The sequence below is a fragment of the Hippoglossus hippoglossus genome, chromosome 8 (genome assembly GCF_009819705.1).
Source record: "Hippoglossus hippoglossus isolate fHipHip1 chromosome 8, fHipHip1.pri, whole genome shotgun sequence".
NCBI lineage: Eukaryota > Metazoa > Chordata > Actinopteri > Pleuronectiformes > Pleuronectidae > Hippoglossus > Hippoglossus hippoglossus.
In genome coordinates, this window is record NC_047158.1 from 22,213,669 (window position 1) to 22,233,225 (window position 19,557).

The 19,557-nt window shown below is 44.7% G+C and overlaps 1 protein-coding gene across 2 annotated transcripts in view; it reads right to left on the minus strand.

Annotated features, from left to right (window-relative positions):
- Positions 1-8,711: 8,711 nt before the first annotated feature.
- The window catches only part of LOC117766170 (thyroid hormone receptor alpha), a 63,728-nt gene continuing 52,882 nt past the window's right edge, over positions 8,712-19,557 (minus strand). Inside the window, exons 2-8 of one of the 2 annotated variants that reach the window (XM_034592948.1) lie at positions 18,825-18,886; positions 17,638-17,759; positions 15,891-16,038; positions 13,018-13,223; positions 11,259-11,405; positions 9,982-10,240; positions 8,712-9,195 (exon numbers count right to left, since the gene is read on the minus strand). In XM_034592948.1, the coding sequence (XP_034448839.1) occupies positions 8,945-9,195; positions 9,982-10,240; positions 11,259-11,405; positions 13,018-13,223; positions 15,891-16,038; positions 17,638-17,759; positions 18,825-18,886 (1,195 nt within the window). In that variant the 3' untranslated portion in view covers positions 8,712-8,944. The remainder of the gene's footprint in view (positions 9,196-9,981; positions 10,241-11,258; positions 11,406-13,017; positions 13,224-15,890; positions 16,039-17,637; positions 17,760-18,824; positions 18,887-19,557) is intronic. The other variant, XM_034592947.1, reaches the window with a different exon arrangement.

Here is a 19,557-nt window from a genome sequence, read left to right on the forward strand (position 1 = left end):
TCCGTTCATATGATCTTATCATTAACATGTTATTAAATTAAAATTGTTATTGAATCAGACATGTGTGTGTGTGTGTGTGTCTCTAAGAACTTTATAAAAATTATAAACAATCCTCACGCCGCCAACGTGAGCGTCATGAAAACACACGGTTCTATTTTAGCAGCTCGCTGGAAGCACTTTCCTTTAGTTGAGGGGAAAAATCTGTAATGGATGTCCTGCTCTGTCAATCTCACACACACACACATGCACATGCACACACATACACACACACACACACACATGCACACACACGCACGCACACGCACACATGCACATACACACACACGCACACACTCTCACACACACACACTATCACGCACGCACACGCACACACTCCCTATCATGTCAGTCTGCGACATGTCTGCTCTGTACCAGCTGTGTCCTCCTGTGTTTTGGTAGAGGGGGTGGGGGGGGGCTGGGCAGCGAGGGGGCTTCTGATTGGTCGAGAGCAAAGCTGCTGATTGTTACATCACCTCCTCCCCAACAAACCCTAAAACAAATTTGACATTGCCTCTCTCTCTCGAGTCTCCGAGTTCGTAATAATTCAGTAGTTTGTTTCCAAATTTAGCAGAAGTGCATCGTGGGTAATCTGTTTAATTCAGATTTTAATAAAGGAGATCTAAGGAGGAACCAGCTGACGTGTCACGGCTGTGGGATCACTGGTGTCAGTAACACAGGATCTACTGGTTCCATTAGAAACAGAGTCGTGACCCCACATCCACCACAAAGGAAACCGTGTGTGAGGATTCAGCCTCTTCCTGGTCGTTCTGTCGGCGCTGACGCTGAACTCTAATCATGACCGACACTTGTATTCTCTTCTTCTAATTGCACATTTAACCAAACCCGACAGATGTTGGGCCACTGGAGTCACCTCAGGTGTGAGAGGTCATGCGTGAAGGGCTGGAGTCGGACTGTGGGAGCGTGTGTGAAGCTGAACATGAATGTTTCTATGGTGTGTAACTAAACTACAAACTAAAGATTCACCTTTGTTCATGTGGCGACTTCTCTCCTCCTGAATCTCCTCCTGACAACATCTCACTTTATGTTTGAACAGTAAATGATTATGTAGTTTGTTCTTTTTCTAAAACTCTTCTTACAGGATCAAAGGGTTAAATCGTGCAGCTTGAAAACAGTGAAATACATTAAAATCAATGTGATGCAGCGTTTAACATTTGTCGTAAACGTTCATGTGACATGTTTCGATTTTATCAGAGGAAAAATCCTCCAGATGCACCGAAGAGAAACAAAACTAATATTAATAAATGAGATAAACAGATGAAGCTGTTGAAACTATGTAAGTTCGTCCATGTTCATTTACAGTGAAACTCGAACCTCGTACAATAACGTTCATTTCGTTCTCTGGACAAAAAAGCAAGTAGACAAACTGATATCAAATAACTTTATAATGCTGAAAATGAATGTCACATAGCCACAAACACAAACAGCTTTGAGCCATTGAGATGCCATTCTCTGATTGTGCCATGAATGATTTGTCACAGAAATCAAGACAAACAACAACTGTGCCCGATACAAACCCATGACCAGCATCATCATTAAAACACCGTCAAACTCTCAGACCACATCTCACTCAGCTTTACATTCAACACTGTGCTGTGCCAATAAAATCACGGCTGCTTCGCAAGCAGGAAGTAGCCGTCTGCTCGTGCAGGGGCCTCACATGACGTCTCTCAGATTTGGCGAATTGGGGCCGAGTCGTGTGCTTACTGCATAGGTCACTGTGGGGGTGGGTGGGGGGGGGTGGGGGAGCTGCTGGGAGCAACACGTATAAACAAAGAGAGGACATTGTCATCATGGGAATGGTCGTCCGGGACTCGGGGTCCTGGACTTTTCTTTTTAAAGGCACAATTTCCTGGCCTGTATTAAAGTACAAGGGTCACAAATACAACTGCGTGTTTGCACTTGAGGGGATTTGAAGGCTCGAGGAGGAGAATCGCTCCTCGAGCCGTTTGGGGAGCAGCGCTCTTCTTGGCCTTGTGGAGGGTTTTGTAATTTGAGCTTGCATTATTCATGATCCATTATTCATTTGGCCAAACGACCCAATGTACTTAACTCCAGTCCTGACAGAGCTTCAGGCCTCTCCGGGGTTTGTCAGGGCGGAACACACGTAGAGAAGGAATAAATATCTTCCAGCTGATGATAAATACTCAAAGCATGGCTTCATATTTCATGCGACCAGTTCCTTATAGATATAACAAAGTAAGTGCTTTCGTTTGCAAACTGATTTTTTTTTTTCTAGAGCCACAACATTGTCATTACAACCTGAACAGATCATTTAAGCATTGTCACCAATTTGATTCTACGATTTTACATCTTGACAGTTTTTTTTTTGTTGTTGTTTTTATTTTTAAATCTAGGTCCAAGTCACACGCACGCGAACGTGGAGCGAGTTTCACCGAAGTCGGAGCCACGCTGTGATTTGCTTCGTCACAGGAAGTGAACGTTTAACTGAAGGTGAAGGTTTCGCTGCTGAAACACTCGTGCACGTGTGAGCGGGACTTTCATTTCAGGGACGTGGAGACTTTGGCCAGGAGCTAGGAACTAAACCGCTCCGACGGAAACTCCTCCAGCTTCTGTTCAGACATCGAGCAAACTGCTGCGTCCATGTTGAGCCGACCACTGGTGGAGTTCTGTGCTTGAGACTGACCACCCCCCCCCCCCCTCCCTTACTCTGGCACAAAGCAGTGATGAGGTATGAAAAGTTGTATGAATCTCTTTTTTTTTGGTTTCGATTTTGTGATCTTTTTATTGTGTTACTTGATGTCTTGATGCCTTCTTGTATGTTCGAAGGCTTATCTTCCATCACAAGCAATATTCTGTCACAACACTGAGATTAATATATGGCAGATCTATATATCGCAGATGAGCCCTGATCTAAGATCAGGAAGTGGGTGTTGTTTTTTTGTCTTTTGTTTTTTGATTGACCCAGATCAGGAGGACGAGCAACTGCTCAGCGTAGAAAGTGATACAGCCCAAGCAAGTGTGGAAGCAGGAAGCAGGTTCCATCACATTCAGTTCAGTTCACGCATCGATATTTATCTAATTGGTTTATTACTCGTTAGGGTGGAAGTCTTAGAAACGGCTGAAAGTTAGTAACCGTATATATTTGTTGGAGTAATTGGTCGTGTTTCTGTGGAGAAACAACATTTCCCTCATAAGTATCGACAAGTATCGTCTTTCACAGCTTTAACACCTTAAATCTACGAGAGCTTCTAATCCTGTTTGTAAAAATATGAACCGCTCAACGGCTACAACAGAACAGTCTCAAATTCAGTTGGAACTAATTATATTGCAAAAGTAATTACATATAACCCTTTGTTATGATTGTGTTTAATAAGTTGTTTCGATATCAGCTGGTTAAAAGAGCAGTTTTTGAGGGAATTGCTTAACGACATGATGTGTGTTTAAAAGCTAGCACACACACACACGCCGCTGAGCTGGAGCCTCATCAGATAAACTGTCACTTTTGAGTTAATTTAAAATGCGACATGTGATCGTTGGAAGGACCAATGAGCTGAACCGAACGTGAACTGGAACCCGGACCTTGGGTGACGTTTGAGCACAAGCTACCACTGCACCGACGATGGTCTGAAAGTGCATAAACAGCCATTTTTCTCACAGTAAAGCATCAACACAGATAGACATTCACTTACCAAGAAAATCAGATGCAACTTAATAATGACATCAAAGAATAATCATTGAAAAGAAAACAGCTTTTTCACTTCATCTCTTGCTTTTCAGTCTTTTCACACCGCATCTTTTTGTCTTTTCTATAAAAAGGACTCATCAGTAGCAGTCTGTCACACGATCGGAGTTTTTAACTCCACCTGCAAACTCATCCATCCCAGAATAAGCAGAACAACGAACACTTGGTGCACAACGAAAGCAACGTCAACAACATCAAAAACAACATGAGTGTGGGACTTCACACCGTGTCATCAATTGTACAATGTCAGTATTTTACATTCCACATGTGGACATATTGCTGCAGGGATTGTCGTCTTTCTCCACCAAGAGTGTTAGCATCAGTTAGGTGTGTGTGTATTTGCGTGTGTGTGCGTGTGTGTGTGTGTGTTTGTGTGTGTGTGTGTTTGTGGGGGAAGGGGTTAAGGGTACATATTACTAAGAGGTCAAAGTGAAGTAGATGGAGGAGGATGTCAGGGGGACGTTAATTGCAGAGAAGGTGGAGATGCCAGGAGAGTGGAATGGGAGCGCTGGGGGGACGGAATGAGGCTGAAGGACGGGGAGAAGAGATGCGTCCCTGGATAAGTAAGAAAAGTAGTTCTACTAGTTTATTTAACGAGTTGCATGAGAGCGGAACTTCCTCAGAGTATTTGTCAGAGTTACTTGTGCCATGTTGCAGCGGCAGAGCTTAGCGTGAAGTTCACATTTGAGTTCAGTGTAAACGTAACATTAACTTTAAACTGAGAGAAGGAGAGGAAACACAATTCTGTGGTCGCTGTGCGGATAAGACGGAGACTTTATCGGTTTGTTTTTCACTTCGCAGAGGAAGTGTGGAAAGTGACGGGGTCGTAACACAGAACGCAACATTCCAAAGAGTCCCTGTGGCTCTTCTGCCTGCAGAGTTGCGCCCTGCACCCCCACCCGGGCCGTGCCGAACCCGCTCGGCAAATCCGTTTTGTTTCATATTGCAGGAAATGAGTAAGAAAGTTTCAGAACTCCTTCTCTGGACGAACTGCAGAACTCATGAAGCCGTGAAAGTGAGAACAAGGATCTGGGTCTGGTGCGGCACCTCGAGTTGTTGCAGCAATCACAACAAATCAAAATCCTGCAGAAACCAAACATTTAAATCTGGTCACGTTTAAACCTGATAGTGACAGTTAGTGTGAGTGAAGAAGATGTGAGTGGTTTGCCTGCTGTCTGAACATAGCATCACGATGTCCAGTTAAAATGGCTTTTTGGTGAGGAGGATGGTCTCGGACTATTGGTCTGTCTCTCTGCTATGCTGGTGCAACTAATCATAGCTGAAGGCAGTGTGCTCTGTGGTGCTGGTGTGGTCGTTCGTTTTTTTTTTTAAAGGACAGCGGGAGGATTTCTCCGTTGATCATTTGGCTGAGAGAGAGAGAGAGAGAGAGAGAGAGAGAGAGAGAGAGAGAGAGAGAGAGAGAGAGAGACAGAGACAGAGAGAGAGAGAGCGAGAGAGAGACAGAGAGAGAGAGAGAGAGAGAGAGACAGAGAGAGGGAGAGAGAGAGAGAGAGAGAGAGAGAGAGAGAGAGAGAGAGAGAGAGAGACTGAGAGGCTGTGCTTCCAGCTCAAATCCAAACGTGACTTCGTGCAGCTTCGCGTGGACCAGAGTCGACCGCGCGGCATCTCTTTACTTTTTAAGGTACTTCTTGTGCTCTATGAAGTGAACTGGAGGTAAGCAGGAGGTGGGTAAACGGTGATGGGTAGTCGGTGATCACCACAAGGCAAACAGCTGAAAACAACTCATGAGTTTTGTTTTACAGACGTTAATACAGGCGGGTAAACTGAGCTCGTTCTCCCTCGGCTGCACGACGAGTCACCGTTTGAGCTGGAAGCTTGAAACAGCCACTGATCGCTCTAATGCCACAAACAATAGCAGTAACCTTTATATATATATATATATATATATATCTGTATCATATATATATTAAATATATACACACACATACATGTGTATTCTATCTGTTATCTATAAACTGTATATTTGCATTACTAACCTCTGTGAGGCACATCGACATGTCAGGATTACTGAGCCAGCGGTTCCCTGTCTGAGCCATGACCCGGTTGCAACATGGCTTCATTCACAGTGATAGTGAGCAGAGTACGGTACAAACACAGCAGACCTGGAGTCAGTGGGTGGAAACTCCACCCGTGCTGTGTGTGTGTGTGTGTTTTTATATCCCTGTATAATCAGCGCTTACAGTTCTATTTAAATACCCTGCAACAAAGATGAGTAACACTGAGAGTGGCGGCACCTGAAGGCCACGTCCCAGTCACGGTAATCAAGAGATGGGATAGCGGACTGTGTGTGTGTTTGTGTTTGTGTGTGTGTGTGTGTGTGTGTTACATATTTGAAAGAATATTATTAAGACTGCTTAAGACAGGCAGAAGGAGGAGAGGTGTGGGGGAGGGGGGTAGAGGAAGGGGTCAGGGTCACTGAGGGATACAGACATTGTGGTTTTAGTGCAACAGAAAAAAACCTGATAGTTATTTCAAGTGGATGGCAAGTTGGGAAATGGTGGGTGGAGCTTATCTCAGCAGTGTTTCTTTCATAGTGTGAGTGTCTGGGAAAGGAGAGTCGCTCAGAAAGTCTTTTAAATGGCTTCGTGTCCATTTGTCCTGTGGCGGCGAGGGAAGGATCCAGCGAGGATCTGTAAGTGCCAGGAGAAGGGTCCATTTTTTTGTGTGGTGGTGGTTCTCTGTCAGCTTGGCCTGAGTCACGTCACCACCACAGTCGCTCGGTCGCCGTTTCCCTCCCGTCGGCCGGATAAAACCACATCCACAGGCAAAATACTGCTGACGTGATTGTTTATTTACCTCCCAGTCCCCCCCCCCCCACCCTACATAATCCATTGGCTTGACCCGCTTGGGCCAAAATGTCTTCCACTGGAGTCCCAGCTTCAGCCGCTGCGCTCACAGTTTCCTTTAGGCTCCATCATCACCCCCCCGTCACTGCTGCTCTGTGTCGACTCAGGTACCAAAGTGAGGAGGAATCCAAAGTGACGCTTGGTCCCGTGTGAGGTGACGAGATGAAGAGGAGAGGAAAAGAGCCACGGCCCGTTTCTAAGACCTGCTGGTCACTGTGGGTACTGCAGCGCACTCACACATCTATATATTTGTATATACACATCTGGAAATATATACATGTGTGTGAGGAGCTGCTGCACTGAGATGAGAGCTGAGAGGTGAGGTAGAGTCTGTCACCTTCAGACCGGACGTGAAACAGGCGACGGGCGAGACCGCCACCTGCCCAGCACCGAACCTATCACGTGACAGCAGGGAGGCGAGGAGGCGGGGCTGGGGGGGTGTGATTATCAGGGCGGGGCTCCACTGAGAAGACGCACGCACATACACACATCGAAGGCAGGAAGTGTGGTACGGTCCGGTGGTTATTCAGGGGGAGGACGAGACGAGCAACAAACAACTGAGGTAATATACAATAAAAAACTGAATGTGTGTGTGTACTACATGTGTGTGTGTTAGTGTGAGTGAGGTAATGAAAACAAGAGGTATGTGTTGGAGAGGTATTCTAGATATATAATCTATAAATATATGTGTGTATGTATATTTATATTCACGTGTGTGAACAGTTTTTCAACATTTTCAGGTTATGTAGCTCCACGATTTCATGATTCCTTTCAGTTAATGAAGTTTAGTGAATGTGATGGATTCACTCCTCTGCTTTGTTTAGTCCAGTGGGCGACACCAAAATAAAATCATAAGAGTAACGTATATACGCTGACGCCTGCTGTGACGACAGTTTACTTTGAAAATCATAACAATCAGTTTTATAGATTAAAGTTTGAATTTTGAATGAACAGTTATAAGGTGCGACGAGAGCCTCCTGTGAACATATTGATTATTTGTATTTATTGTTTGTGTCTTGTATCATCACCGTTTCACACGCAAGTGGTTATATAATCTGTTGTTAATATATAAATATTGATTTGGACTTTCACTTGCTCGTTTAGCATGCTATGCTACGTTTTGGAAAGGGGTCACTTGCAATGGATTATGGGATGTGTAGTTCCCTCACGCTAAAAATAATACAGTTTTTGCTCTGAATCAAATGTTTTAAAGTCATATGTGCATTATAACCTTTTTAATGATTTCACAGCACCAGAGGTTTATGTATTGATATTTTATCGAAGTTATTAATGGCTTAAGAATAAAAATCCTTAAAATAACCACACTCTCCTCAATATGTTCACAGGAATCTTATCTTTCTCATCTTATTTCCCTTTAACATATTATTAACACGCCCAGAAAGTCTTATATAAACAAGACATAATAACACACACCTATTATAGTTGCATGATAACGTGTGTGTTAATAATACGTTACAGATAAGGGCTTCCTCCAGTGTTCCCACTGTCACTTCTAACTCCAGCAGAGAAGTAAATCAGAACGTGAGCCTGGTTTCTCATTAGAGAAAAACCGCCGCCCACACAATAAATGAGGACACGCATTTTACGAGGTATGAGGTAAAGTGTAGGCGTGTGTGAGTTCTGCTTGTGTGTATGTGTAGTCGAGACAGACGGAGAGAGAGAGGTCAGTACGTGAGGGAGGTAGGTTGACAGACACGGAGCCTCGGCAGACTGAGGGGTGGGCTGCACGTGCACGGATGGAGGTCGGTTGCCATCGCAGTTAAAGAGATGCAAGGGAGGTGGGCGTGTGGAGGGGGGGGGGGGGCTGTGTGAGGAGAGTCAGGTCCCAGAGATTAAAAAGAACGACGCTGTTCTGAGGTGAGAGGCGGGGGGGCGGGAGGGGGGGAGGGAGATGATCCAAACTCCAGAGAAGAGCTGTTTGTCCATTCAGGTGCAAGAGGAGTTAATTGATGGGATTTGTGTTTTGCATAAAGATAAACTGTACGTTCATGGCACCGAGTTTGGAATTAAACTGTGTGTGTCTGTGTGTGTGTGTGTGTGTGTGTGTGTGTGTGTGTGTGTGTGTGTGTGTGTGTGTGTGTACCTCTCAGAATGACCAGATTGTCAGTGTGTTTCTCTCGGGTGATGTTGATGTGTTTGCTGGTGGTGGCTGGTGGGTCTTGTGGGTGTTTGATTAAAAAAAAGGGACAAAAAAAAAAAAACTTCTCCACTTGTCTTTCCCACATTTGTCCTCTGACGCCAAAGACACCCGAAATTCTCTCCTTTGTCCAGGGTGCTTTTTGGGGGGGGGGCGTCACACTTCCTGGTCCTCGAAGACCTCCAGGAAGAGCGGGGGAAAGAGTTCGCTGGGACACTCCACCTTCATGTGGAGGAAGCGGCTGGCGTGGCACGCCCCGATCATGCGCAGGTCCGTCACCTTCATCAGCAGCTTGGGCCAGAAGTGGGGAATGTTGTGCTTGCGGTAGTTGATGTAGTGTTCGAACGCCAGCAGGTAGGCCTCCTGGCACTGCTCGATCTTCTCCAGGCTGGTGAGGCCCGACCGGTCTGGACGAAACAAACACCAGAGGAAGAATTTCATGTTAATTTAATGCAACATTTCCATCTTGTATTTAATCTCGTCTCCTGATGAGTACAAGTGCAGCAACTGTCCGAGCTGCAGCTGCAGAGCGAGGACCAGGAGCAGCAGCTCGCAGAGTCCTGCACGTTATTGTTTGACCAAGACCTGATTAGACCTGAGGAGACTTTGGACCCAGCTGAATCCGTGGCCATTCAAAGACCTATAATCCACAGTAATTCTTAAGAGGAGTAATCTACAAGAAATGTGTTTTCTGGTCTACAGACCACTCACTTGGTGCTGATCAGTAGACGGAGAGCGACTCGGGCCGAAGCTGACACGTATTCTGATTTGTGTTTTACCGACACGATTCCACCCGAACCCCAATATCAGTTCAAAACGTCTATAGGTTAATCCACTTTCTGGCACAGGTTGTAAAGAAGGATAAATTAAATTCCACAACTCCAACACGGCCGGTGAAAGACAAACGTCTGCTCGGTCCCAAACGGGAGCAGATGTTGTGCTTTAAAGTGAGTCAGTGCTCTACAAAGCCAAATATGTGAAAAGGTAAAAAGTGAATTCAAGTTCAGGAGCAGCCGAGACTTCAGCTGTTGTATTATTCATCTGCAAGTTGGTGAATATTTTACTCTGATTTCTACGACATCTTTTATTCAAGAGAGAAGAAAATTCAGCTGTAAACACGTGAGGAGAGAAACTAAATGTCATAACGTCACAACACAGGAAGTAACATGATGATCACATGACTTGTTCCTCACCTGAGCTCATGAGCAGCACGGCCTGCATCAGCGCCACCTCCGTGTCGTCCAGGTTAAACTGAGCCAAGCTCTTGCCCAAATCAAAGATGGCGTCCGACACCACGCCCAATCCGCCGTTCTTCAGCTGCTCACGTTTCACCGCCATCTCGCCGTTTAGCGTCAGCGTCTCGCTCTCTGGGTCGTAGCGTACGGCGGCGCGCAGCGACATGATCTCCATGCAGCAGCCCTTCAGCAAGATGATCTGGTCTTCACAAGGCAGCTGGGGACGGACGTGACAACACAAGTGAAATAACAAGAAGAATCTAAAGACCACAAACATTTCAACATGACTACGTCCTCCGTGCTTATGAATAATGGCTGGAAATGCAGCTTCATGCCACAGATACAGATAAATGGAGGAACTTACAGCTGCACTATCTAAAATATGAAATAAATCATTTACTAAAGAGCTAAAACCAAAGAAAAATCTACCTTTGCAATGTGATATCACAGCTTTTCTTTCAATCACGTCGCTGCTTCACAGCAGAGAAAGAAAAACTCATCTTCTATTCACAACAAGTCCCGAGCTACACTTTACGTAACCTCTACAATATACATGGAGACTGCAGACTGAGATCGTTAGTGTGAGAGACATCAGAGAGGGGTGAGTCATCATATCGTCCACAGGGGGGGGGGGGGGGGGAGAGAGAGAGAGAGAGAGAGGAGAGAGAGAGAGTGAGAGACAGAGCGAGTGAGAAAAAGAGAGCGGGGGGAGATACAGAGAGAGAGACAGAGAGAGAGAGAGAGAGAGAGGGATGGATAGATGGAGAGAGAGAGAGAGAGAGAGAGAGAGAGAGGAAGAAAGAGAGAGTGAGAGAGAGAGAGGGATGGATAGATGGAGAGAGAGAGAGAGAGAGAGAGAGGGGGAGAGAGAGAGAGGGAGAGAGAGAGAGAGAGAGAGAGAGAGGGAGAGAGAGAGAGAGAGAGAGAGAGAGAGAGGGAGAGAGAGAGAGAGAGCAGAGAGAGAGAGAGAGAGAGAAAGAGAGAGAGAGAGAGAGAGAGAGAGAGAAAGGGAGAGAGAGAGAGAGAGAGAGAGAGGGAGAGAGAGAGAGAGTGACAGAGAGAGAGAGAGAGAGAGAGAGGGAGATCTACTACATCCTCAGATAAACACACACACACACACACACACACACAAACAAACCAACACACACACACACACACACACACACACACACACACACACACACACACACACACACACACACACACACACACACACACACACACACGGGACCTACCTCTGAGAACATGGGCAATTTCTTGGCAAAGTCGACGACGCGTGTGATGGCGGGGGTCATGATCTTGGTGAACTCGCTGAAGGCTTCCAAGTCCACTTTGTCTCCATCGGAGGTGGGAACCATGGGACCCTGACCGATATCATCCGACTGGAAAGACACAATCACACCGGGAATTGAACTATCGATCACCGACACGTCCCACCCGCCTCGGTACATTACAGTCTTTACATTTCACAGGTTTGTTCCAAAGAGTCTGGATTCAAGAGAAGTGAGAAACTTTCCACAACTGATTGTTGAAACACACCTGAAATTTGAAAGATATATTGACCCCAGACTTTATCAAATATTTAGATATTCTATTTGTAGACTCATGTACTCGTCTGTGAAAGGAAGTCGACAGAAAAGTAGACGGACGAGGAATTCCTAAATTATTAGATGAGCCGTGACGCAGAACTTGACATATGAGTTGAGCATCGATATGAATGCGTGTCTTTGTTTTCGTTGTCTCGAAGCTGATAACATCGATGGACTCAGTCACAATGTGACACACAGACAGGAAGAGAAAGTGAAAAGCATTTAGCCGCGACAGGCCTGAGGTAAGAAGTTATCTTGAGATAATCTGAGAGAACGATATGCCGACGTCGCAGAGGTTTCCACTTCGAGCTGCGCAGCTGATTCCCTGTCATGCTTCGATAAAACGGGGAAATTGAAAAGCTACAAAAGACAGGAAACAGCTTCAGGCGGCGACGAGCTCACGTGAAGAGAGTTTGTTGAATATGATAAAAGACGAAATACAAAATGTTTAAATGAACTCTGGACAGGAATTGAACGGTTCTTGCTGCAGATATAAAAGTCTTCGGTGTCTGGCAGGAACTTTTTGGATCATCTCTGTTTTGTAATTGACAGTGAGGTCATTTCAATGTGTGTTTAGATGTCACCTCCCCCCAGTGGACAGAACCGGTCCCAGTATAAAGCAGTGAAGTCGCTGGAACATCTGTCGTCACTTGTTCTCGTCTTCGTTCACCTTGGACTCACCACAGCAATTTTTTCGGCAGAACTTGTAATCTGTATTTGACTTTTTTTTATTTGCCTTCATGAAAACAGTTGCCTGGTAACGGTCACGTGACCTCTGCCTCAAGGTAACCGCTGGCACGTGTGTGTGCACGTGGCAGCGACCACGTGCGGCGCCACAGAGCAAGTTGCTGGTGAAAAGGAGCGCTGTCAAAACTGTGTTCACTGGAAAATGAAAAGAACTCGCCCTCTTTCATGCGAAAGCCTGATTTTTGAAGTGGAAACAACTCTCAGCTTCGTGTGGGACGAAGACTTTGGAATAACGAGCAACATAAAAGAAGAAAACGAGAGCGTGGAGACTGAAAGTAATTAATCTAAATCAGAACGACAGATCCAACAAGATCGAGACGCCTGTGAATGAAAATATGACATAATTAATTACTTTCATGTGTTCTAATGTTTTCATGGACGAGCTGGAAGCCGTTCTATTTCACAGGAGGCCAACAGACAGTGGAGAGGGCGGAGTTTAGTTTTCAGACCCGCACTGAACTCTGGGTAATTAATCTCCTGACATTCTCCAGAGGGGCTGGATGTGAGAACGCAGACGTCTGAGTGAGTTTGTCGTGTAAACACAAACCTGAATTGAACATATGTCGGCTTCTGACTTTCTGGTGAAACATTTCTGTTGATTGCTACCCAGCGGCGGTCTCCATGACGACGCTCCCTCCTCAGAGGGTTTAAAACTCACCAGGAACTTGCGCTTCTGCTTCCAGCTGGATCCCTGGGCGTTGGTGTGCCGATGGGCGTCGGTCGCCATCCTGATCAGCTCCCACTCCGCCGTGTCGGGCTCCGGTCGTACCTGCAGCGTCCGCACCATCTCCTCCCGCTTCCTCTTCTCCCGATTCTCCTCGATCAGACGCCGCTTGGCCACGCGCTTCGAATCGTCCAGCACCACTGGCGGGTGGGAGAACGGGAGAGAAACACTCACTTGTTAGATCAGGTGTTTAATCATGTTTCTTCTTCTATTGAAACTCAGGAAACTTTCAAAGATCAGAAAGTTTCATGTCATTGATGCTTTCGTTTCCTCTCATTTGAGTTATTGTGATTTTCTCTTCAGCTGCCTGAGCAAAACTGAGTCGACATGAATTACATCTTGTTAAAGGATCATGTTACTCTGCTTCAAGCTTCTCTTCGCTGGCTTCCAGTAAATCTAAAAGTTGATTTAAAGATTTAAGTGCTGACTTTAAAGGCCGTTCTGATATGTGAGTATGTTTAGGTCCTAACCTGATGTTAGAAACTCCTCATCTCTTTTAAATCCCTCTTAACGACACATCTTCATAGTTGTGCTACTCCTGATCTTACCGTCTGTTTAAATGCTTTAGTTTATCTAGTTTCTACTGTTCCTCTTCTGTAACATCTTAATATTTCTGCTCTGTTGTTTCTCACTTGAAGCCGTGGGCCATGACCTTCTCTTGGCGACAGACTACACCAGTCCTGAGGTTCTTCAGTCATAGCGGTGGACAGACTTATTAAAAACAACAGAGGTCGAGGAGCCAGGATTTGTCTGAGAAACAGTTTTTCCTCGTAATGACTCTCAATAATTAATAATGACTCTTAACGGCAGGTTTGGTTTTCCGTGTCCCTCTCGGCCCGAGTTACGAACCTGAACCGACGAAGCTATCAGTCATTTATTCATTGTGACTGGATGACTTATTCAGTGAGGGCTTTTAACCGCAGTGCTCCGCCATGTCATCTCTCCGCTCTGCGCACATTTAACATCGATCACATCCCGTCAACCTCACATTTCCCAAATGTGCCGCGGCAGAAACGTGGACGGAACATGTGACGTCTCTTCTCCGGTGTGAAAACAGAAGAACGGACGGATCTGAGAGAAAAGTTACTGGATTTTAAAAACTCCCAGAACTGAAGCCGGACGACCTTCAAAACATATTAAGTGTAATATTGAGAGACGGCTGCAGGGAAGTGTCAGATGAACCCTGAATGCCAGAAGGATAAAACAGGACTCAGCTGTGGGGAGACATTATCTGTGAGCTGCTTTAGAAAAGCTGTGATCAAGGCTGCGTACTGAACATTCATAACCAGCTGAATACATCTACACCTCCTCCGAACAGATATCCACTTTGTGTTGCATATGTTGTTAGTGCACGTTGTATTCTGCATTGTCTCTGCATGATTAGTTTATGGTTTATGTTTAGGTTCAGATTCAGAGTCTCCAGGAAATCAGTGCAAGTCAAAGTCCTCTGAAGTCATGAGACAGGACTGTTTGAGTGCGTTGTTAATTTATCTGTTTATTCATTATCAGGATTCCACTGCAACACATCAGTGAAATTTAAAAGGAGCGCCGCCGCTTCACTAAATCAAATTTAAGCAACACAATAATTTCAAAGTGCTGGAAGTGAAGTCCAGATGTTGTGTATTTGTGTTTTCATCAAAACGTCCAGAGGAGAAGAAACCGTTTCCTTTATCTACCCGAGCAAATGACGACGGCTGAATTAATATCCAACATGTAATGAGATAATGTTGGTGTGTGAGCGTGTCCTCTTCATCTCTGTAGAGTCCTCGAGGCAGAGCAGGAATCCGTGAACAGACAGACCACAGACAAATGTGTCCCGTACTCCCCGTGCTCACTGACAGTTAATGCTTTGTTTCTACCAACTAAGCACTCGGCTTCAGAACATCTGCTACAGAAGCTGCTCACATTTTACAACAAATACTTTTCTTATAAACACAGTCACGGGTGCTGAGAGTGTTTTTTTTAAAGAAATAAAACCTCTAAAGCCACGTAAGCAGCTGCGATGTTGTGTCTAGGTTCTGCTAATTCAATATAACGATAAAGTTAACAACTCATTCAGTCTGAAAAGTCCACACGAGTGTTTTGGCTCCGTATCAGTTTTAATCCCGAACATATGAACAATTGTAAACAGGAAGGCATCGTTTCCCAATGGACACGGGGAAATAATATCTGGTGTCCTCAGTTGTATGATTGTAAAATCCAGAATTGTACAGAACAACAGCTGTTAGCAAAGACAACAGGGCCAGGAACACCTGTAATTGATTCTCCATGTTGTGTTCTACACTGGTAGCCGAGGGGGTCATGTGACAGGAGCCTGACGAATCAGCGAAGGCTACGTCGTGACAATAAAGAACCAATCAGCAAGAGTTTGTGAGTTTGATCATTTCCAAAATTGTCAATTTTAGCAGCTCTATAAATGCGGAGTAACGCGGACATCAGACGTATCCAAAGGCGTTTTCAAAGAAAAACATGGTTGTGCGGATGTAGCTTTGGTTTAGTGTGTCAGCGACTGGGTGAGGTTGTACCTTATACATGCATAAGATTTATATATCAGCATACTAATATTAGCTAACAAACGCAAAACACAAAGTACAACCCCGGTGTGACACATTTTGCTCAACTACCAAAACTTCCTAAAATGACAGGAACCATCTTAACGTGTAGTTTTTAGTTTGACTCCTGTCCCATCGGTTAACATGGAGGAGGCAGGGTTTATGACCAGGCAGCTTTGGCTTCACCTGAACCTCATTATTCTCTGTGTATACACGAGTGTGGTGGTGAGAACACATGAAGGTATATTGACTCACAGTCCATGGCCATGCCCACGGAGATGCACTTCTTGAAGCGGCACAGCTGACACTGGTTGCGGGTGATCTTGTCAATAATGCAGCAGCCTTCATATTTACAGGAGTAGGCCGGGTGGAGGTTTTTCTGGATGGTTCTGCGGAAGAAACCCTGGAGAGAGGGAGGAGGGGGGGGGGAGGGAGGGAGGGAGGGAGGGAAGAGAAGAGCCCATTCAGTGACGGAGGTGAAATTTAAATTTACCATAACCTCAAAATTAAATCCGGCAATTAAATGTTCTTGTGTTTTTTAGTTGCAAGACATGTGAGTGGAAGGGGGCCCATCACATGGCAGGCTGGTGATTGCATGGCAGGATCCTGCTTAACAAGAGTTAAGTAACGAAGCGATGGCCTGACTGAAGGTCTCAGAAATAGATTTGACACGAGACTGATCGAGCAGCTCGCTGGTGCAGCAGAGACTTATTTGTTGAAGCAAGTAAGAAAAGTATCCAGCTGAATTCATGTTAAAATAAACTGCACAGAAAGACAGAAAAACCTTTTTGCTTATCGGTCACTCAACAATACAACACCGGGTTAATAACACCTGAACTTTCATGTGTCATTTCTCAAGATGTCATTTCTTTGTTTTCCATCTCTTTATTCAAGAGCGTGATCTGTCACTTTGACAGCAGGACGTTTAACGCTTTCACTCAAAACCTGCCGCTTGCACTCAAATATAAACTGCTTGTGCTCTGATTTCGTGCGTCCCAGCTTTTTGTGCAACAAGTCGATAAGAATTCCCCAGCCAATCGAGGACCAGACTAAGTGATGACCAATGAAATTCCCCCGTCACAACAGAAGATAATGCACAGATGTGTTCTGTTTCTAGTTGAATTGTTTGGTTTCTGTTTATTCGACATTGAAAAGCTTGGTTCATTATGAATCATGTTCAAATCATCATCATTCCTGGCCGCTCCCAGTCCGGAGACAGGAGGTGTGAACCGTTCTATTATTGATGCAGATTGTGATCTCCATTCAAGTTGCTATTTTAACTTCCACTGAAGCCGAGGACTCCAGACACTCTAACGTGCTGCTCCTTTATTTAAACTGGAGTTTACCTGATTAAATAAACGTTCATCATTACAAACCAATGGATTCCATTATGCTGAACACAAAGGCCTCTGATTGGTGAACTCCAGCAGGAAAACGCAGTTAAACACAAAGAGGCTTCAGTGCCGAGGCTCGGCCGGAGTCTGCACTCTGGTTCAACCCAGTCAGTTGACGGAGGGTATTTACGATCTAATTCAGTCACGGCTCAGAACTTCAGAGGTTCTGTTCTGAGTCGAGGCTTCAGGGCCAGATTGTGCTGCTGCTGCTCCAGGACCAGTTGTATGAGCTCCTCAGCAAAACTTTAAATCACATCAGAAGTTCAGTCTCCTTCTTCAACACTTCCTCTACGGAACATTCACATGCAGCAATACGCTATTAAATATAAAGTTTATGTTGAATTTATCGGCTTCTTGATTCATAATTCAACTCATGTTCAAATTCTCCTTTGCATATTTGTTTATGTGCATTAATAACTTGTCACACTCCTTTCCATTGCATCCTCACACTCTTAATGTGTATAGTATTGCATTTGATTTTAAATTCGATTCATATTGACCTGTGTGTATTTTCTTTTTCTTATTCCACATTTTTCTCTGTTCATATTCTCTGAAGTGACGGAGATGAGACATGTCAAAGAGAAAAGGTCTGTGCTGCTCGTCTGTACCTTGCAGCCCTCGCAGGTGATGCAGCGGTAGTGGTAGCCCGTCGCCTTGTCCCCGCACACCACACACGGCTCGTCCTTCTCCAGGTAGCTGGGGATGTATCCTGGAACAGAGACGCTAAGAGCTACAGGAGAGGAGGAGGAGGAGGAGGAGGAGGAGGAAGGCAGGGCGGAGTGAGGAGTGATGAGGAGGAGCAGAGGATGAAGGGGGAGTGAAGGAGGAGGAGGAGGAGGTGAATGTTATCACAGGATCCTCAAAGAAGCTCCTGTGCTTTGGGCCCCAAGAGACTGTGACACAGGATGGAACATATACGACTGCAGTCTCTTCTGCACACACGCAGCTTATGAGGTATTTATACACATATATTATATAAATACATTATTTATCAGGACTTTTCATCTGCTTATTCATTTCTCTGGAGAAGTGAAGAGTTCTCTTGATACTATTCACTTTAAACTTTAACCTCTCAGCTGTGGTGTCGATGCACAAGGACTGGCAGTCGTCTGGACAGCCCCCCCCCCAATACAATACCCAATAACACTGAATACACCAATCAACAAGTTTTTCTGAATATTCCGACAGCACGTGAATGCACCACACACACACACACACACATACATGAGCCGATCCCAGATAATAACATGATCATTGAGTTATGACTCAGTCTAGTGTGACAAAGTTTCTGTATTTTATGTGATCAAAGATCTATTTTAATGGTTTAATAAACCATGTAGAATCCGTTACAATTGTTAATTATGTCAGATGGTTAATTGGTTAAACAATATTCTACTTTAGTGGACAATTAAATTCTATCCTATTCTTGTATTCTATGAAAACTCCATGTCCTGAATGAACTTTCCTGTTTGGCAACAAATGTAAAAGTTTGGTCCTCTCGACACCAAACAGACCTTTGAAGCCGCGGTCACCTGGGTGAACTAATTTGTTTTCAACAAAGCTCCGAGGGGAGATGTGAGATGTCGAGGAGGAGCTTATCATAGTAATGACTCCCAGGACAGCAGCGAGCGCCCGGGGGAGCCGGCTGCAGCCTGATGGGCTCGGCTGAACAAACCCTCGGCACCTCGGCTGCGACTGAGCCTCTTCAGAGGAACCTGTCTGCGGCTGAGTTCACTCGATTGTTCGGAGGTGACGGACACACAGGGAGGCGACGGCAGAGAAGATGAGTCCTTACCAGACATACTCTTCATCGAACACTGGCTGTTCTTCCTCTTTCTCTTTGGCACATCTGGCCACCTGAGAGGCAGCGGAGGAGGAAGATGAGGGAGGGAGAAGAAGAAAGGGATTTTTTAAATTAACAAGTCGAGTAGTTTAAGAAACAAGAAAATAGAAAAAGCAAAACATAAAAATCACATTTCCCGGAGATGCATTGAAGTTGTTCAAAATATAAACTGGGTTTATGATTGGATTTAAGTTAAAAAACTGCAGCTCTGCTTGATAATTGTCAAAATCTTCAGGTTTAATCCACTTTCACCACATTTCATTACTAAAGGTCTCTAATGTGTTGCAGTTCACTACTGACCTGAATCATAAATAACAGAATAACACCTAATAAGACGGTTTTCAGTCTCTACAGAGGAAACATTTAACACTACTCACAGGAAGCAACAACAAAAGAGATTTTAAATAAATGAAAATAAAACTGTTGAAATAAAAACATGAGGCATTACGTGAAGAAAACATTATAAAAAGTGGAAGACTTTTGTGTGTATTCTGCAATTAGGAAATACATTTATGTTTGTATTTAGTTCTGATGATGATATTTATATTAGTTTGAAGTTCCAGTGATGATATTGAAATGAAATGAATTGTGTGGCGGCGTTTTCTCTTCCTTCTCATTTAGAGGATTCAAGTAGCTCTTATTATGAAGGCCCCTCAATCAGGAACCTTCCTTATCAAAATAAACC